The sequence below is a fragment of the Saccostrea cucullata genome, unplaced genomic scaffold (genome assembly GCF_032062105.1).
Source record: "Saccostrea cucullata isolate Sc308-1 unplaced genomic scaffold, CSIRO_AGI_Scuc_v1 ctg600, whole genome shotgun sequence".
NCBI classification, from domain to species: domain Eukaryota; kingdom Metazoa; phylum Mollusca; class Bivalvia; order Ostreida; family Ostreidae; genus Saccostrea; species Saccostrea cuccullata.
The window spans coordinates 125,001-139,898 of NW_026921289.1; the positions used below are offsets into that span (position 1 = coordinate 125,001).

General features: G+C 33.8%; 1 protein-coding gene across 1 annotated transcript in view; it reads left to right on the forward strand.

Annotated features, from left to right (window-relative positions):
• LOC134259626 (uncharacterized) overlaps positions 1–8,865 on the forward strand; it is a gene marked incomplete at its 5' end in the record, with an annotated part of 129,161 nt that extends 120,296 nt beyond the window's left edge. The window contains 2 exons of the mRNA XM_062742228.1: positions 8,188–8,320; positions 8,846–8,865. Coding sequence (XP_062598212.1) covers positions 8,188–8,320; positions 8,846–8,865 — 153 coding nt within the window. The remainder of the gene's footprint in view (positions 1–8,187; positions 8,321–8,845) is intronic.
• Positions 8,866–14,898: the final 6,033 nt, after the last annotated feature.

A 14,898-nucleotide genomic window follows, 5' to 3' on the forward strand; every position in this document is an offset into this window, starting at 1 on the left:
TGGTCGCCATTGTTGTTTTGAGATACGTAACTTTTAATATCACAATTTCACTAATCAATGAAGTTTTTCCACAGAATTACATCGTCAAAAACACAATTTAAGTACACTGAATGTAAATACACACAAAGATAAATCGGATGGTCGATGATTATTTAGTAATCCTATGGATTAATGGAGACAATAATAGCTTGGTACTGACGCTGTCCTGGACCATCGAAAGATAAGAAGTCACATGACTAGTTTCTTGACCTATTGACCAATGACTGATGGACAGGAAATCAGAATGCCAATTACATAATATTGGTAAACATAAACAAAAGCAGACGGGGAAGGGCTTAGTAAAACAAATTGTATGAAATAAACTTTGCTTAAAATTTTTATAAAATGATTTAAGCTACAATTAAAAGCATCTTCAGCATTCAGAAATGTCCTAATATATATGAGCCCTACACTCTCAATGAGGTTTTTGGCCAGTTGGCATTGCATTTCAACTAGGCCTCATTAAAAGTAAAGAGAATTTCGTCTATAGTGTTATTAGCTCACCTGAGCCACAGGCTCAAGTGAGCTTTTCTGATCACAATTTGTCCGTTGTCTGTCGTTGTTGTCGTCGTCGTAGTCGTCGTCGTCGTCATCGTCGTTGTAAACTTTTCACATTTTTGACTTCTTCTCAAGAACCGCTGGACCAATTTCAATCAAACTTAAAACAAAGTATCCTTAGGTCAAGGGGATTCAAGTTTGTTCAAATGAAGGGCCACGCCCTTATTCAAGGGGAGATAATTAAGAAATTATAAAAATTTGATGGTATGTTTCAAAAATCTTCTTTTCAAGAACCACTGTGCCAGGAAAGATGAAACTTATAGGGAAGCATCCTCAGGTAGTGTAGATTCAAGTTTGTTCAATTCATGACCCCTGGGGTAAGGCGGGGCCAAAATGGCCGACCAAAATTTACATAGAAATACATAGGAAAATTCTTTAAAAAACTTCCTCTCAAGAACCACTGCGCAAGGAAAGATGAAACTTATAGGGAATTATCCTAAGGTAGTGAAGATTCTAGTTTGTTCAACTCATGACCCCTGGGGGTAGGGCGGGGCCAAAATGGAGGATCAAAGATTTACATAGAAATACATAGGAAAATTCTTTAAAAATCTTCTACCAGGTACTCAAGAACCACTGTGCCAGGAAAGATGAAACTTATAAGGAAGCATCCTCAGGTAGTGTAGATTCAAGTTTGTTTAAATCATGACCCCCCGGAGTTGGGCGGGGCCAAAATGGCCGTTCAAAGTGTTACATAGAAATATATAGGAAAATTCTTTAAAAATCTTCTTCTCAAGAACCACTGTGCCAGGAAAGATGAAACTTATAGGGAAGCATCCTCAGGTAGTGTAGATTCAAGTTTGTTCAAATCATGACCCTCGGGGGTTGGGCCGGGCCACAATGGCCGATCAAAGTGTTACATAGAAATATATGGTAAAAATTCTTTAAAAATCTTCTTCTCAAGAATAGCAAAGGCATGAATGATCATATTTTTATAGAAGCATCCTCAGGCAGTGGACATTCAATTTTTGTTCAAATGATAACCCCAAGGGGTAGGGCGGGGCCACAACATGGAATCCAAGTTTTACATGCAGAAAAATTCTTTTCATGAATAGCAAAGCTATGATTAGTCCTGTTCATATGGAAGCATTCTTGGGTAGTGTAGATTCAATTTTGTCTAAGTCATAACCCCTTGGGGTATAGGGCGGGGCCACAATGTAAGTTAAAATGTGAAGGGCAATAAAGCCACAGGTACCGTATATACTCGCCTATAAGTCGGTCCGCCTATAAGTCGGTTGTATTTAATATTAAGCTTTCATTTCAGATGGACTGATCTTATACCTTACTTTTGATAGCTCACCTATAAGTCGGACAATGAGTTTTATACCAGAAACTAACTCCCAAAAAACCGACTTATAGGCGAGTATATACGGTAATCAAAGAAATATACATGCATCCTTAGTTAGTAAAGATTCAAGTTTGTTCATTTTTTTAAATCATACCATTCCCCTTTTAAGGATTGGTTTAGACCACTACTGGGTATAAACTGATTTCTGCTTTTTCCCTATCCACATTGCTCAGGTGAGCAATGTGGCCCATGGGCCTCTTGTTTGATAGAAAGGTATGTATAGTAAGGCTTCTTTCATAATGAGTCCCACTTATGCACAGTCTTCAATTAATCTCTGTATTCTTTGGTGGACTTTTGATTTGAATTCCAGATTATTTAAGTTGTTAGGCTTGTTTACTGCATAAACATTAAATCTAGGACTTGTGAATAATAGTAAGCCTTACTTGATCACCCTGCCGTTTTTACATGTATTTGAAATAAGACATATTGTTAATTTTAGTCCTTAAACATGGATGACATTTTTATTTATCGTTGTATGGTTACTGCTGTTTTAAAAATCATATTCTTTTTTTTTAAATGATCCTTTCCGTTTCTCAAAAATAGCTAGTTTCTTGCATACACTGGTTCAATTTATGATTTATTCTGTTCATACCCTAGGGCTTTCAAGGAGATTAGATACAGGCAATACTTTTACTAAATAATGGAGGTACTTACTGAAAGTGATTCAATCTAAATATTTTATCAAATTTGTCCCCAGCAAATAATTTGGTCGGTACAATTGTGATTTCAGCTTTATAAAAAGTACCAGGTATTTGCGGTTTATAAAAGGCTTAGCTGATATCCTTCATTTTGTGTCTTCAACAGTAATTTCTGTCACTAGCTTGATAGCTAGTTTATTACTCGGATGATAATAAGTCCAATGACTTCTGATCTTTGAGAAATGTACCTATGCTGTGTTGGAAAATGTTAATAGAGCTCTAAAGTTACATTATATTTTGAGTGTCTGAAAAATTGTAAATTGGCATGTCCAAGAAATTGACACTTGTATGTGATATTTTTATAAGTCAATCTTTAATGCTAATATGATGAGTTCCATGTGTCATCCAGCAAAACAAATTTGCAACGAATGGCTAAAGACATAAAGGTTTGATCACATCTTAATTGAATGATAAAAAACTTGCAGTCATTTTCTCTCTCTCTCTCTCCTTTTATTTTTTTTTTTTATTTTTTTCCCTCCTCCTACCCAATTTTTTTGAAAAAAAATCCGTAAAACTAAAAATTAAATTTCTCTCGCCTAACTTCTGAAAATGTTCCCATTGTAAACGGGATATACTGCAATGAATTAGTCCCTTGGGTGAATTAGCTTTCCTTCTGAAGAAAATCCAAAGCATTATCTTTTTGTGTTACATTGAGATGAATTACCACCTCTGTCTGCAAATGAAATTTGTTTTGAAGTTAAGTCATTTTAAGTAGATTGAAGTATAAATATGTTTACTTTATTTTTGTTGAAATACCCTACACAATGAGTTCTGATTTCATTGAATTCTTAAAACAAGAAATAGATATATTTTTTATAGAAGATATATTTTTTTTTTATTTTTAGTAATTTATTTATTTGTTTACTTGCTTTATGTAAATTCAAGAAAATTATTGATTTTTAAGGTAGTAGGTTAAAAACCTCATTCTATCATTACTGAAAAAGTTCTTATTATAAATGAAGAAAAAAGTGATGAGAGAGAAGTACAATGAATCCCCTGGGATTAACTAGGGCCCCGCTCGGCAGGCGCCCTATAGTGATCAGTCTGTCCGTCCGGCTGTCCGTCCGGCTGACCAACTGTCAGTCCGTCCGAGAATTCTTGTCCGGAGCATGTCCAGAAAATTCTCCTCCAAGCTGCACTGTGTAAATAGTATTACAGACAAAATCGTTTGTTTCTGATGAAAAATTTGATTATAAATTTTGATGACAATTTATATTATAACTTTTGTAATGTATATATAAAAATCGTTTTTATTCTTCCAGATATTGGACTTCGAATGACACGCATGATATTGAGATTAGATATCGGTAGAAAAAAATTAAATGATTTTCATTTGAATTAACTATGTGTCTAGAAATTTATATTTTAGTAAAATTATTCATCCACGTCACAAAATCAAAATTATGAATTTTATTTTAAATGAATAATTTAATTTCGTGTGTTCACGTAACAAAGGAAGACGAAATGGCGTCTAGCGGCATTCGTGTCACATACACTGTATACATAGTACAGTATAAAATTTAATCGGAGCTGTATTTATGTTCATGGTTTTAACATGTACAGTACTAGTGTACGATCCAAGCATTACAATTTATATACCTTATTGAAATACATTTATTTTGTTCATCTTGAATTATTCTGAATGTTAATGCGAAAATCGTCAGCAGAAACACGAAATTAATGCAATAATTTCAAAGCGTATTTCTCGTAACAGCAAACATTATTTTCATAGAGTAGTAATCTCTACGTTATGTTTTTAAAATCTTTTCAGTGTAAGTACTTATTTTAATTCGTTGTCTTTTCTTGTAAAGTGTATAAAAAGCTATACCAGAGAGAGAGAGAGAGAGAGAGAGAGAGATTCATACAACTCCCTTTTAATATATAGTCTGTAATTTTTTTTAATTCTTCATTTTATTTAAGTTACTGAGGTCACAATTCATTATTCTATAATTCTATTTAATTGCCACAACTTTTGTTTATATTCATTTATGTTCATATCCATTTAATGCAATTAATTTGTTCTCTGTATATGCTGTATGCACAAAATTCTCGTTCATCACCTGCCAATCAAAATCCCATGAAGCTATGTGACCTTGAAAGTCTGTTTACTTGGAAAGAATTTCTCTTGTGATTTGAAACTATCTTATGGTCAGTTCCGAGTTCACACCTGTAAAAAAAAATATATTGGGTCTCTGCCGGTGGGCCAGGGGCGTCGTATGTTTATCACACCTTTCAAATTCTTTAGCTCTGAACACAGCAAGTGTATACATGTAACACACTCAACTGATATGCGAAATTCATCTTCCAGGTTTTACTACAACATCAATTATAAACTTGCATGTATTTGTTAATTTATTTATCCTTTTTCAGACACAAATAAGAATGTATCCCGTAGATTAAGATTTAAAAAAAAAACATAACATAAATTTGCGAACTTCTGATAAAGTTTTAACTAGCTGATTTGTATCGCTTTTTTAGAAGGGGGGTAAAAATCGCTAAATATCTAGATATGTTTTCTCAAACCGTTTTTTTTTTCTTTTCACACAAAATATTTCAGAATGAAGTAATATTCGTACTGAAGTTAGCACATTTCATTTCCCAAAAATTTGGCTGTGATTTTTGTATTCAGCGTGTTTACTAAGTTTATCACTATTTTAATTAATGAAATTATTCAGATTATTATCTCTGCCTGTTCAGTGGATTTTCGAGTTTACAGCATTTAATATTTATCTCCATATTTTACATGATTACAGATTTTTAGTGTTAGTCTACCTGCAATAATCCTCATCTGAACCTGTCCAAGGATTCGCCGAGTATCGGTATCAAAGAGCAGAATTAATGTGCGAGTCTGATACCTTTTTTTTTAAATTTATCTACACATAGTAAATGTACATTTTAATTTCTTACATAATAATTAATTCACTTAGTATAATCATGCATCTGATATGTAATACGTAGGGGAAAACGATTTTGTATCAACGATTTAATTGAACGCAGTTAATTAAAATCAAAATCGAAAGTAGAGACAATCAAGTAATTCATTTATAAAAGTATGTTTCCTCTTAATGGTCTATTGAACTATATGTGAATAATATTATTAGTATTTAACTTGAAACTTGACTGTATATTTTTTTTTGCGGACACGAGTACGTTGTTATTAAGTTTTAAGGCATCTTATTAGTTTAATTATCTGTATGTGAGAAATTACCAATACTGAATTATGGAAAAAGTACAACAAATATTTCGAAAGAAAGTTGATTTAATTTTATTTAATAAAGGCAATGAGAATGTATAAAATACTTATCATCAGAACTGTGACACACCGTTGCACAGAAACGCTGACTTCAAAGACGCCGACAAGGTTTGTGGTCCACGCTAAAGCGTGGACTTGCGGTCCACGGGGCCCCGTGTTTTTTGAGGAAAACTCGTGGCCTGTACTGTAACTATAAGCCCTGCCGGAACCAAACTTGCATGGATGATGCATCTAGGGATGGACAATACCAGACTTGCTTCGGATGCTGGATCTTACCTATATTCTCCAAACAAGCAATTCAGCTGCATCACTATTCATTCAACTTCTGATCAAATTTTATACACATACAAATTTTCATGTTGCTTAACTAATACATCCTCGGCGGGGCATTCATGTCCTATGGACATATTTCTAGTTTTATTAAAACTTTTATTTGTGAAAATTGTTTCCTTTATAAAATGAATGATTAAGGGCAATAATGTCGTTAAAAGCAAGAAAAAGACTGGTATATGTCCAAAAAGTGTCTTATTTTATCAAGGAACCTGTATTGGCTACTTGAAGACAGATGTTAACCCCCCCCCCCCCTCTTAAATGTTTTTCGGAGAAAGTAAAGCCTACCAGTTAAGTTGTTGTTATAAGACTTCTTTGACATCTTCAACAATGCTTTCTTATAGTATACTACATATGCCTACCTAGTAATGTAGATGTAACTTACCATTGATCAGCAATGAATCTAGTGAACTATAGGCTCCTAGCCTTTCCTAGCACGTTTTGTAATGCAAACATGAAAAGAATTGATTTTCATGATCCCCATAGTCTTAAAAATTTTTAGTCAGTGGTTCGTTTGATGTAAAGCTCCAGCAATTGTTGCATGATGTTTTCAAAGACGCAGATAGCAAAAATTTTTAATTTTGAACACAATCTACTTTCTTTCGATGCATTTCAACATCAACGGTGCTACGTAATCAAGTTATGCATCATTAATTTGAATAAGCAATCATTCATGTAGTTTCACAGGGAAAGTCTTAAAGTTTTGCTAAAACGAAAGTCGTATGAGATAAATAGAACATCTATAATTGTGCGATTTGATATTGGCTTTATCCAACTCGTTGAATGATAAACTTTAAGCCTCTCGAATATATATACACCATTTCAACTTGTTGGATAAACAGGTCGAGACCACTAGATTTTCTGACGTCAGAATAAATTTGCATGTAAATTAGCTACCTGTTTACTTTACCTACTGCTGAATGAGCTGCAATGCATTGTGGGCTACTACAAGTACCTAGCTGTGTTGAAAATAAAAGGCAACTTGAATTGTCCCTTGGAAATCTATTTTCAATTTCTTTTGAGATTTATGAAAGAAATATTGTAAAATTATGTACAATCTTTCATTTCTGTGCTCACATTTACAGAATTTGCTTTATGAAGCCTTATATCAACTTATAATACATCTACCTAAACCATTGTTCAAAGACTCAGAGGTGCAGGGCTATCATGTAGTTTATAGGTCCTTGGTTTTAGACAGCAGGAGAGGTGTGCGATTATTATTTAGCCCCTGAATATTATCAGAAAGTGTTTTATGTACATGCAAATGTCAAAGCGTTTGTACGGTATTCGAAGCAACTTATTAATCATTTAAAACAACTCCAGTGTTAAATGTGAGCATGGAGCAATGTTTTTAGAATATAATCTTTCAATTTCGGTCTTATAAAGTGGTAAAGAAGCTCTACAGTTTTTCCGGTGATGAGTTATATTGTGTAGTGAACCGACAAAAAACCATGTGTAGCCATTGAATCGTAAACACGTAGTAGACTGTCATGCTTTGGGACTCATTCACTTGATTGGAGAACGGGTGTGACGAAGACATTGTCACGTGTTGAAAATTGCCTTCCATATAAGGTAGTGGTCTCGACCTGATAAAGCCAATATCAAATCACACAATATAGATATCCTCTATAGATTCATCTTTCCATGCATTTGTGAACCTCTAAAGTCAACAATAATGCATTATTTTACAAATCATTGCAGAATTTATTAAAATACATGTAAGTAAGCTTCAGAGGTAAATACTGATAAAAGAAACCCAACAATCATGTCATACATTTACTACATAGATATTGATTAAGCACCGAGAATGGTTTATTTGATATTTATTTGTGAAAACATCTATATTTATTGTACTGATTCAAATAGGTGTAAACAATATGAGCATCAAAAAATTATTCAATGTCTTTAATAAATACTGTTTATTATAAAAAGTTGCACTATTTGAAGAGAAAACAATATTTCAGAAAACAAGGCAAGAAGGGATGGTGCATTGTGAGTCCATAGCCAGTGACCCTGATTCATCAAGAGGTGATGCTTTGAGTGATAGTGAAGAGGAAGAAGAAATAGATGTAAAACACCTGCACAGAAAACGCAAAAGTAAGTTAAATGTTTTCCTGATTAAGATATTTATTCAGTCAGACCAATAATTACTTTGCATGCAGAAGGTCAATTGCGCTTCTACATAACTTAATTACTATTTCATTGAAAAATGAAATGATTCCTTAATCCAGATTTTAATTAGTTTCATGCATGTACATGCATGTTAACTTTATACCACGCTAAACAATTATCTACTGAATAAAAATTAAAATGATCATGAAATTTTAGCTAACTAATTTCCTGATAATTATTTTTAATGATATATACTTAAACAAATTAGGATCTGTGTGTTTTCCATAAAACTGTGTCCTTACAACAATACAAACTGATTGTAAGTATAGGCACTGATACCACTAATTACATAATCAAAGACAAAATTTATTCTAATAGCTACACTCTTCATACTTTTAAAGGGGCCTGTGGACACAATTTCAGCCAAAAATGTTCATGCTATTTTGTATGTTTAAAAATAATAAGTAAGGTAAATATATTTCCAATGATCAGCAATTTTTTGAATTTCAGTTGTCGAGTTACAAGACTGATTAAAAGCTCCAAACCTTTGTTATGTAAACCGGGCCCAAGCCTTATTGTTAGGTCACCTGAGTAACTCAGGTGACCTATTGCTATCTCTTTTTGTCCTTCGTCGTCTGTCGTGCGTCGTCCATCATGTGTCGTGTATTAACATTTGAACATTTTCAGCTTCTTCTCTGAAACTACTGAACCAATTTCAACCAAATTTGGTTTACAGCATCTTTGGTGAAGAGGAACAAAAATTGTGAATTTCATGGTCCTCGCCCCCCTGGGGCCTGAGGGGTGGGGCCAAAACCACAAAAATTATTGCAATCTTTAAAAATCTTCCTCAGCTCTTTACACCTGGATATCAAGCAGGCAAATTGTTGGCATGAATGTAATGAGCGTTGTCTTCTCTACCAAAATTGTGAAATTCATGGCCACGGTGTCAGGGGCTCTAGTTAGTGTTGGCAACAAGTACCCGGTTAACCGTCGAACGATTTGAGTATCGGTTAGTAAAACTGCTATTCGGTTACTGGGATAAAAATACGTTTTTCATAGTAAATACGTATAAAATGATTTTTATTCTATTTGTAAATGTATATTGACACATTTCCCTAATTTAATTACCGTTAATTACCGTAAGGCTCCCTCCACTGGTTCACCATTGGGATCGATTTGTTTTGATAAGTTTTCACAGCGTATTGTAACGAAATTAATATAAGATTAATATAATATTTATCTGCCGTGCCTTAAATATTTGTAATAGACCCGGTATAAATAACTCTACAGCTTTTCGTTATAATAATACGTGGGCTCTGTACCTTTAGACAGTCAACAAAACAAGAGAAAGTCTGTGTATAAAAGAAACATGTAATAATTTATTGTATAAAAGTACATAAAACAAACGCGATCTTTGGAACCTCCAGGATACTTTGGGAAGGTGTAAAAATGGAAGGTGCACCACTCTGGAAGCGAAGGTGCAACGATATGGAAATGAAGGGGCGGTAGCAGACGTTGCTAATGTAAACAAATATATGTCAGGAGTATATAAGGGAAACTCTGGTAACTGGAGAAGGTGCACACTATTACAATTAAATAGTCACCTTCTGTAATTTGGATGGGTTATTAAATAACACCTTCTGGGCCATTCTAAGGCTCCGTAATCACAATCTATATCCGACAAATGTAAATCCCAAACTGGTACCTTCAACGGGCCTCTCTGTTTATAAACACAGAAGAGTCACGTCATTATCCAATCAGCGAGCGTCTAACAACCAAGGTAGCACGTGCGAAACTTCAAGCCGAAGTAATGAAAAACAGAGGGGGAAATCGAAGCACATTAGGGCTGTAAACATGGATTATGGATAAAATATCGCTTATGGTGGATGGTAAAACATGAAATAAACACAGGTAAGCACTACTGTGCGTAATGACACATATTTTAATGCCACAAGGGTCGAGAACAACATCCCGAACGAATGTAAACAACACATTAAGTCCTTGTGAAACGGCATGTTTCTACTTTCGCTTTCAATCAAAGCTAATAGATTATCAATAAACTGGCATAAACACATAAAATCACTTGAAATAACATATCTACACTCCGTAGTAATGTGTAAATATCCATGCTAAGGTAAAATAATAATCATAAGTAATAACTATGGTTGGCACAAGGTACAGGCCCACCTAAATTCATAACAGTATATAATTAATGGCTTTGATTACCAGGTGGACACATGTTTTGAAGACCTGAGTTATAATTACCTAATTTAGACCTGTGATAGTCAGAGGAACACACCTTCACAAGATGCCGCCGCAAACATTCAAAGCGTGGATATATTTTAAAAGAAAGTCTGAATCAAAATCTGACAAATGCAAATTATATGAATCGGAGTTGTCATATACAGGTGGAACTACAAATATGCTTAATCACCTTAGATTGAAACAAAGTTCGGAAACCAGTGACTTGCAAGAAACTCCACAAAAACAATCAGCAATAATTACAGGATATATTAATTCTCCTTGATCGCAACACGTATCTCCTTCATGTGTTGATTGTTTTTTTTTTCTTAAATGAAAACAAACGGACCGTTTCACGTGACATTTAAAATCAATATTCTTCTAAAATGTTGTGTGTTTTAAAGTTTGTATTTGTATACAATTAAAATTCATATACGTTGCATTTGAGGTTTATTTTTACCAATAAGTGAAAGGATGAGGTTAATAATAGATACGGAAACTATAGCAAAAAATCATCCGAGTAACCGGGTACTCGATCGGAAGATTAAGCTAGTAACCGGTTACTTAAAATTGTCCGATTTGCCAACAGTAGTTCTAGTGCTAGGGCGGGGCTATATAGATTATATAGTGAAAATGCATAATTTCTTTGAAAAACGTCTTCTTAGCTCCTTGGTATTAAATAGACTAAGTACATAGTTAAGATGAGCCAGAGTCTCTTTTACAGATTTGTGAATTTTATGGCCTCAGGTTCAGGGGTTCTGGTGTTAGGGTGGGGCTCTATTGATTATATAGTGAAAATGCATTTATTCTTTGAAAATCTTCTTCTCTGCTTCTGGGTATTAAATAAACTAACTAAACACATATTTATGATAAGCAAGAGTGCCTCTTCCAAAATTGTGAATTTTGTGGCCCAAGGGTCAGGGGGTCTGGTGTTAGGACGGGGCTCTATTGATTATATACTGAAAGGATTAAGAAACGCATATTAAACTTTTGAGTTAAATTAAAACAATTATTTCAAATATGTTTTTCAGCATTTTTATCATACATTTTAATTTATCTTTAATCAACAAGTTACCAAACTTTTTTGCGATTTTGAGGGATAGTTCCTGAGACACTGATATCAATATGGTGACACCCCCCCAAAATAAAACTAAAAATTCTCATAATCTCCCTTTCGCATCAGTAACAAACTTGATTTTCCTGTGCATTGAGTTCACCAGAGCATTTATTTTTTTATAGCATTATTAGTCAATCCTTCCGACGGTAGTCTTAATAGCTGAGATTAGCTGTATTATTCCAAAGTCAACAAATCCCCCCGCTCAATCGAATCCCACGAATTTTCGATTTAGGATAGAATATACAGAACCCAGCAGATTTGGTACTCGTGAATGTTTGTAAAAAAGTATTGACAAATATTAGCTTCATTTTTCCAGAGTAAACATGCTAAAAAACATTACGCAAACGACGCGTACGTGTGCGTTTGAGAGTAAAATTGACGTAAGCTGGCCAAGTTCGCGGCCCAAATTAGAGCGGAGAGTTTCTGTCAGTTTAGGGTGAAAAAAGTGAGTATGTTTGTCTGCTGTATAAATATCAGTTTCGGTGATAATGCCTTGACAATAACCGAGGTGGCGTGATGAAAAGCCCTATCTTGTTGTGACGCTGATACGCGCCAACGTCACCGTCATGGTTGGTTGGAAACATTTTAAGTTCACTCCCTGACAACCAAAAAACACTTTTATTTGGTTGAAAAGTTGAAAACAATCTGTACATCAGCATGTTTTTGCCTTTTTATTCACTTATGCAATATTGAATTCAATTACTAAACCCACAGTAGATTCCGCCAGCCATACCACGATAGCAAGAAATTTATACTGACTGCAAATATGCAAAAACGATGTCTATTATTCTAATGCATAGTATGGTACTACAAAATTTTATTACAAAATTATCATCATTAACATGCACGTGTTTTTGACTATTTATCATTTCCCCTACGTGATGCCATACATTTCATGGTTGAGTAGTTTTGACAAGTGATTTTAGTGCAAAGTAACCAAAATAAACAACTGTCCAATTTTCATAATTTTCGGTCACATAGTCAGAAAATTTTCCCATATCATGTTCTTGTGCGTTTCTTTTTCCTTTCAGTATATAATGAAAATGCATTAATTCTTTGAAATTCTTCTTCTCTGCTTCTGGGTATTAAAAATAACTTACTAAGCACATCGTTATGATGAGCAAGAGTGCCTCTTCCAAAATTGTGAATTTTATGGCCCTAGGGTCAGGGTTTCTGGTGTTAGGGCGGGGCTCTATTGATTATATAGTGAAAATGCATTTATTCTTTGAAAATCTTCTTCTCTGCTTCTGGGTACTAAAAAAACCTACTAAGCACATCGTTATGATGAGCAAGAGTGCCTCTTCCAAAATTGTGAATTTTATGGCCCCAGGGTCAGGGGTTCTGGTGTTAGGGCGGGGCTCTATTGATTATATAATGAAAATGCATTAATTCTTTGAAAATCCTCTTCTCTGCTTCGGGTATTAAATAAACTAACTAAGCACATTGTTATGATGAGCAAGAGTGCCTCTTCCAAAATTGTGAATTTTATGGCCCGAGGATTTGGGAGGGGCTCTGTTGATTATACAGTAAAAATACATTAATTCTTTGAAAATATTTTCCTTTGCTTCATGGTTTTATGCCAATGATCCAAGTATATATATTTATGATGAAGAACGGTGCATCTAGCAAAGTGGTATTTTTATCCCCCCTGGGTCGAGGGGGGGGGGGTACATAGTCTGAAAATAAATTAATGCTTTGAAATCTGCTCTTTGCTATTAATCAACCATTTGATGATAACATTTGCAAAATTTTGAAATATGTGACCAATGGTTCAGTGGTTCCTTTGGAGTGAGGTGCACAACTTGGTATAAAGTGGAAGTGCATTTTCTCTTTGTTACTCTGATCTACCTCTGGGTATTAAGTAAATAGAGAAAGCATGCTAAGTTAATAATTATGATAAGGAATGCTGCCTCTTTCAAAATTGTGAATTGTGAATTTCATGGCCTCTTGTTTAAAACACGAACCAAATTTAATTGTTTGAAAGTTGTTACAGAATACTCAGGTGACCTATAAGGCCCGTGGGCCTCTTGTTTTTGTTTACCAGTACATAGGTAAAACATGCTGATATGTGTTTGTCAAAGCAGATATTTTCAATAAAGAAGTTAATTTTAAACACAATTAGACATATTCTAATGATTTGCTGAATCTTGTTTTGTTATAAACATACATATTTTTAAAATGTAAACAAAAACAAGGCACAAGCCTTGTTTACATTAATATAAAGAATTCTTGGTCCTGTATCTTCTTTGTAAATCAAAAATTTACAAATGATGTTCATTAGAATTTCTTTACTTAGGAATTGTAAAAATTAGAATTGGTAAAAAAAAAAAAATTAGTTGAAACTATGTCCATGCCCCTTTAAAGTAATTACTTGAACAAGTGATACCATGATCATCAGGAGTATCTTTAAAAAAAAAAAAAAAAAACAAAACATTCCTAGTCATTGGTATGAACTTGATTCAATTTGAAATAAAACTTCAGTTGCCATATTTTTCTCTCTATTAAATGCGTGTATGATTAAACAACAAATATTTGAATCATATATTTAGAATATCACATCGAATGAATATCTGTTGACATCTTTAGTTTCCAGGCTAAATTAAATAGGATATCAAAGCACAATTTATTCTGTAAATTAAATAATGTCAAACTTAAATGTACACTGTATACAGGGTTATTTTCGCCCCTTGTTATATTCGCCCTTTCCAACTTGCAAACAATTTTGTCCCGTTTTAAATTCGCCCAGTTACAGTTTTGTTTAAGAAATCATTACATACTGCATTATGTGAATTTGCCCAGTGTTAAATTCGCCCAAATGACGGTAGGGCGAAAGGGGCGAAAATAAAACGGGGGCGAAAATTTCCCTGTATACAGTACTTCATTGCAGTGTTCTTTTAATGCTATATTAATATCTACATAATTTATATAAAGAAGAAGGTACAGTTTCAATACAAATAAAGCCCTATATTTTTCTAAAATATGAAAGTGATATAAGAAATTAAAATTCATGTTTTCTGAATAATAGGAATTCTCTGCAGTAAGAATACACATTTGTTTTTTCTCATATGATTTCCTAAATGCCAATTGTGACGTCATTAACTTGTGCATTTTCCCGTATTTTCTTAAAAGTTGCAGAAGACCATAATTTCCAGTGGAATTTTCTTTCAGAAAACATACTCTGCCACCGTCGCCCGGAAAGATTTTT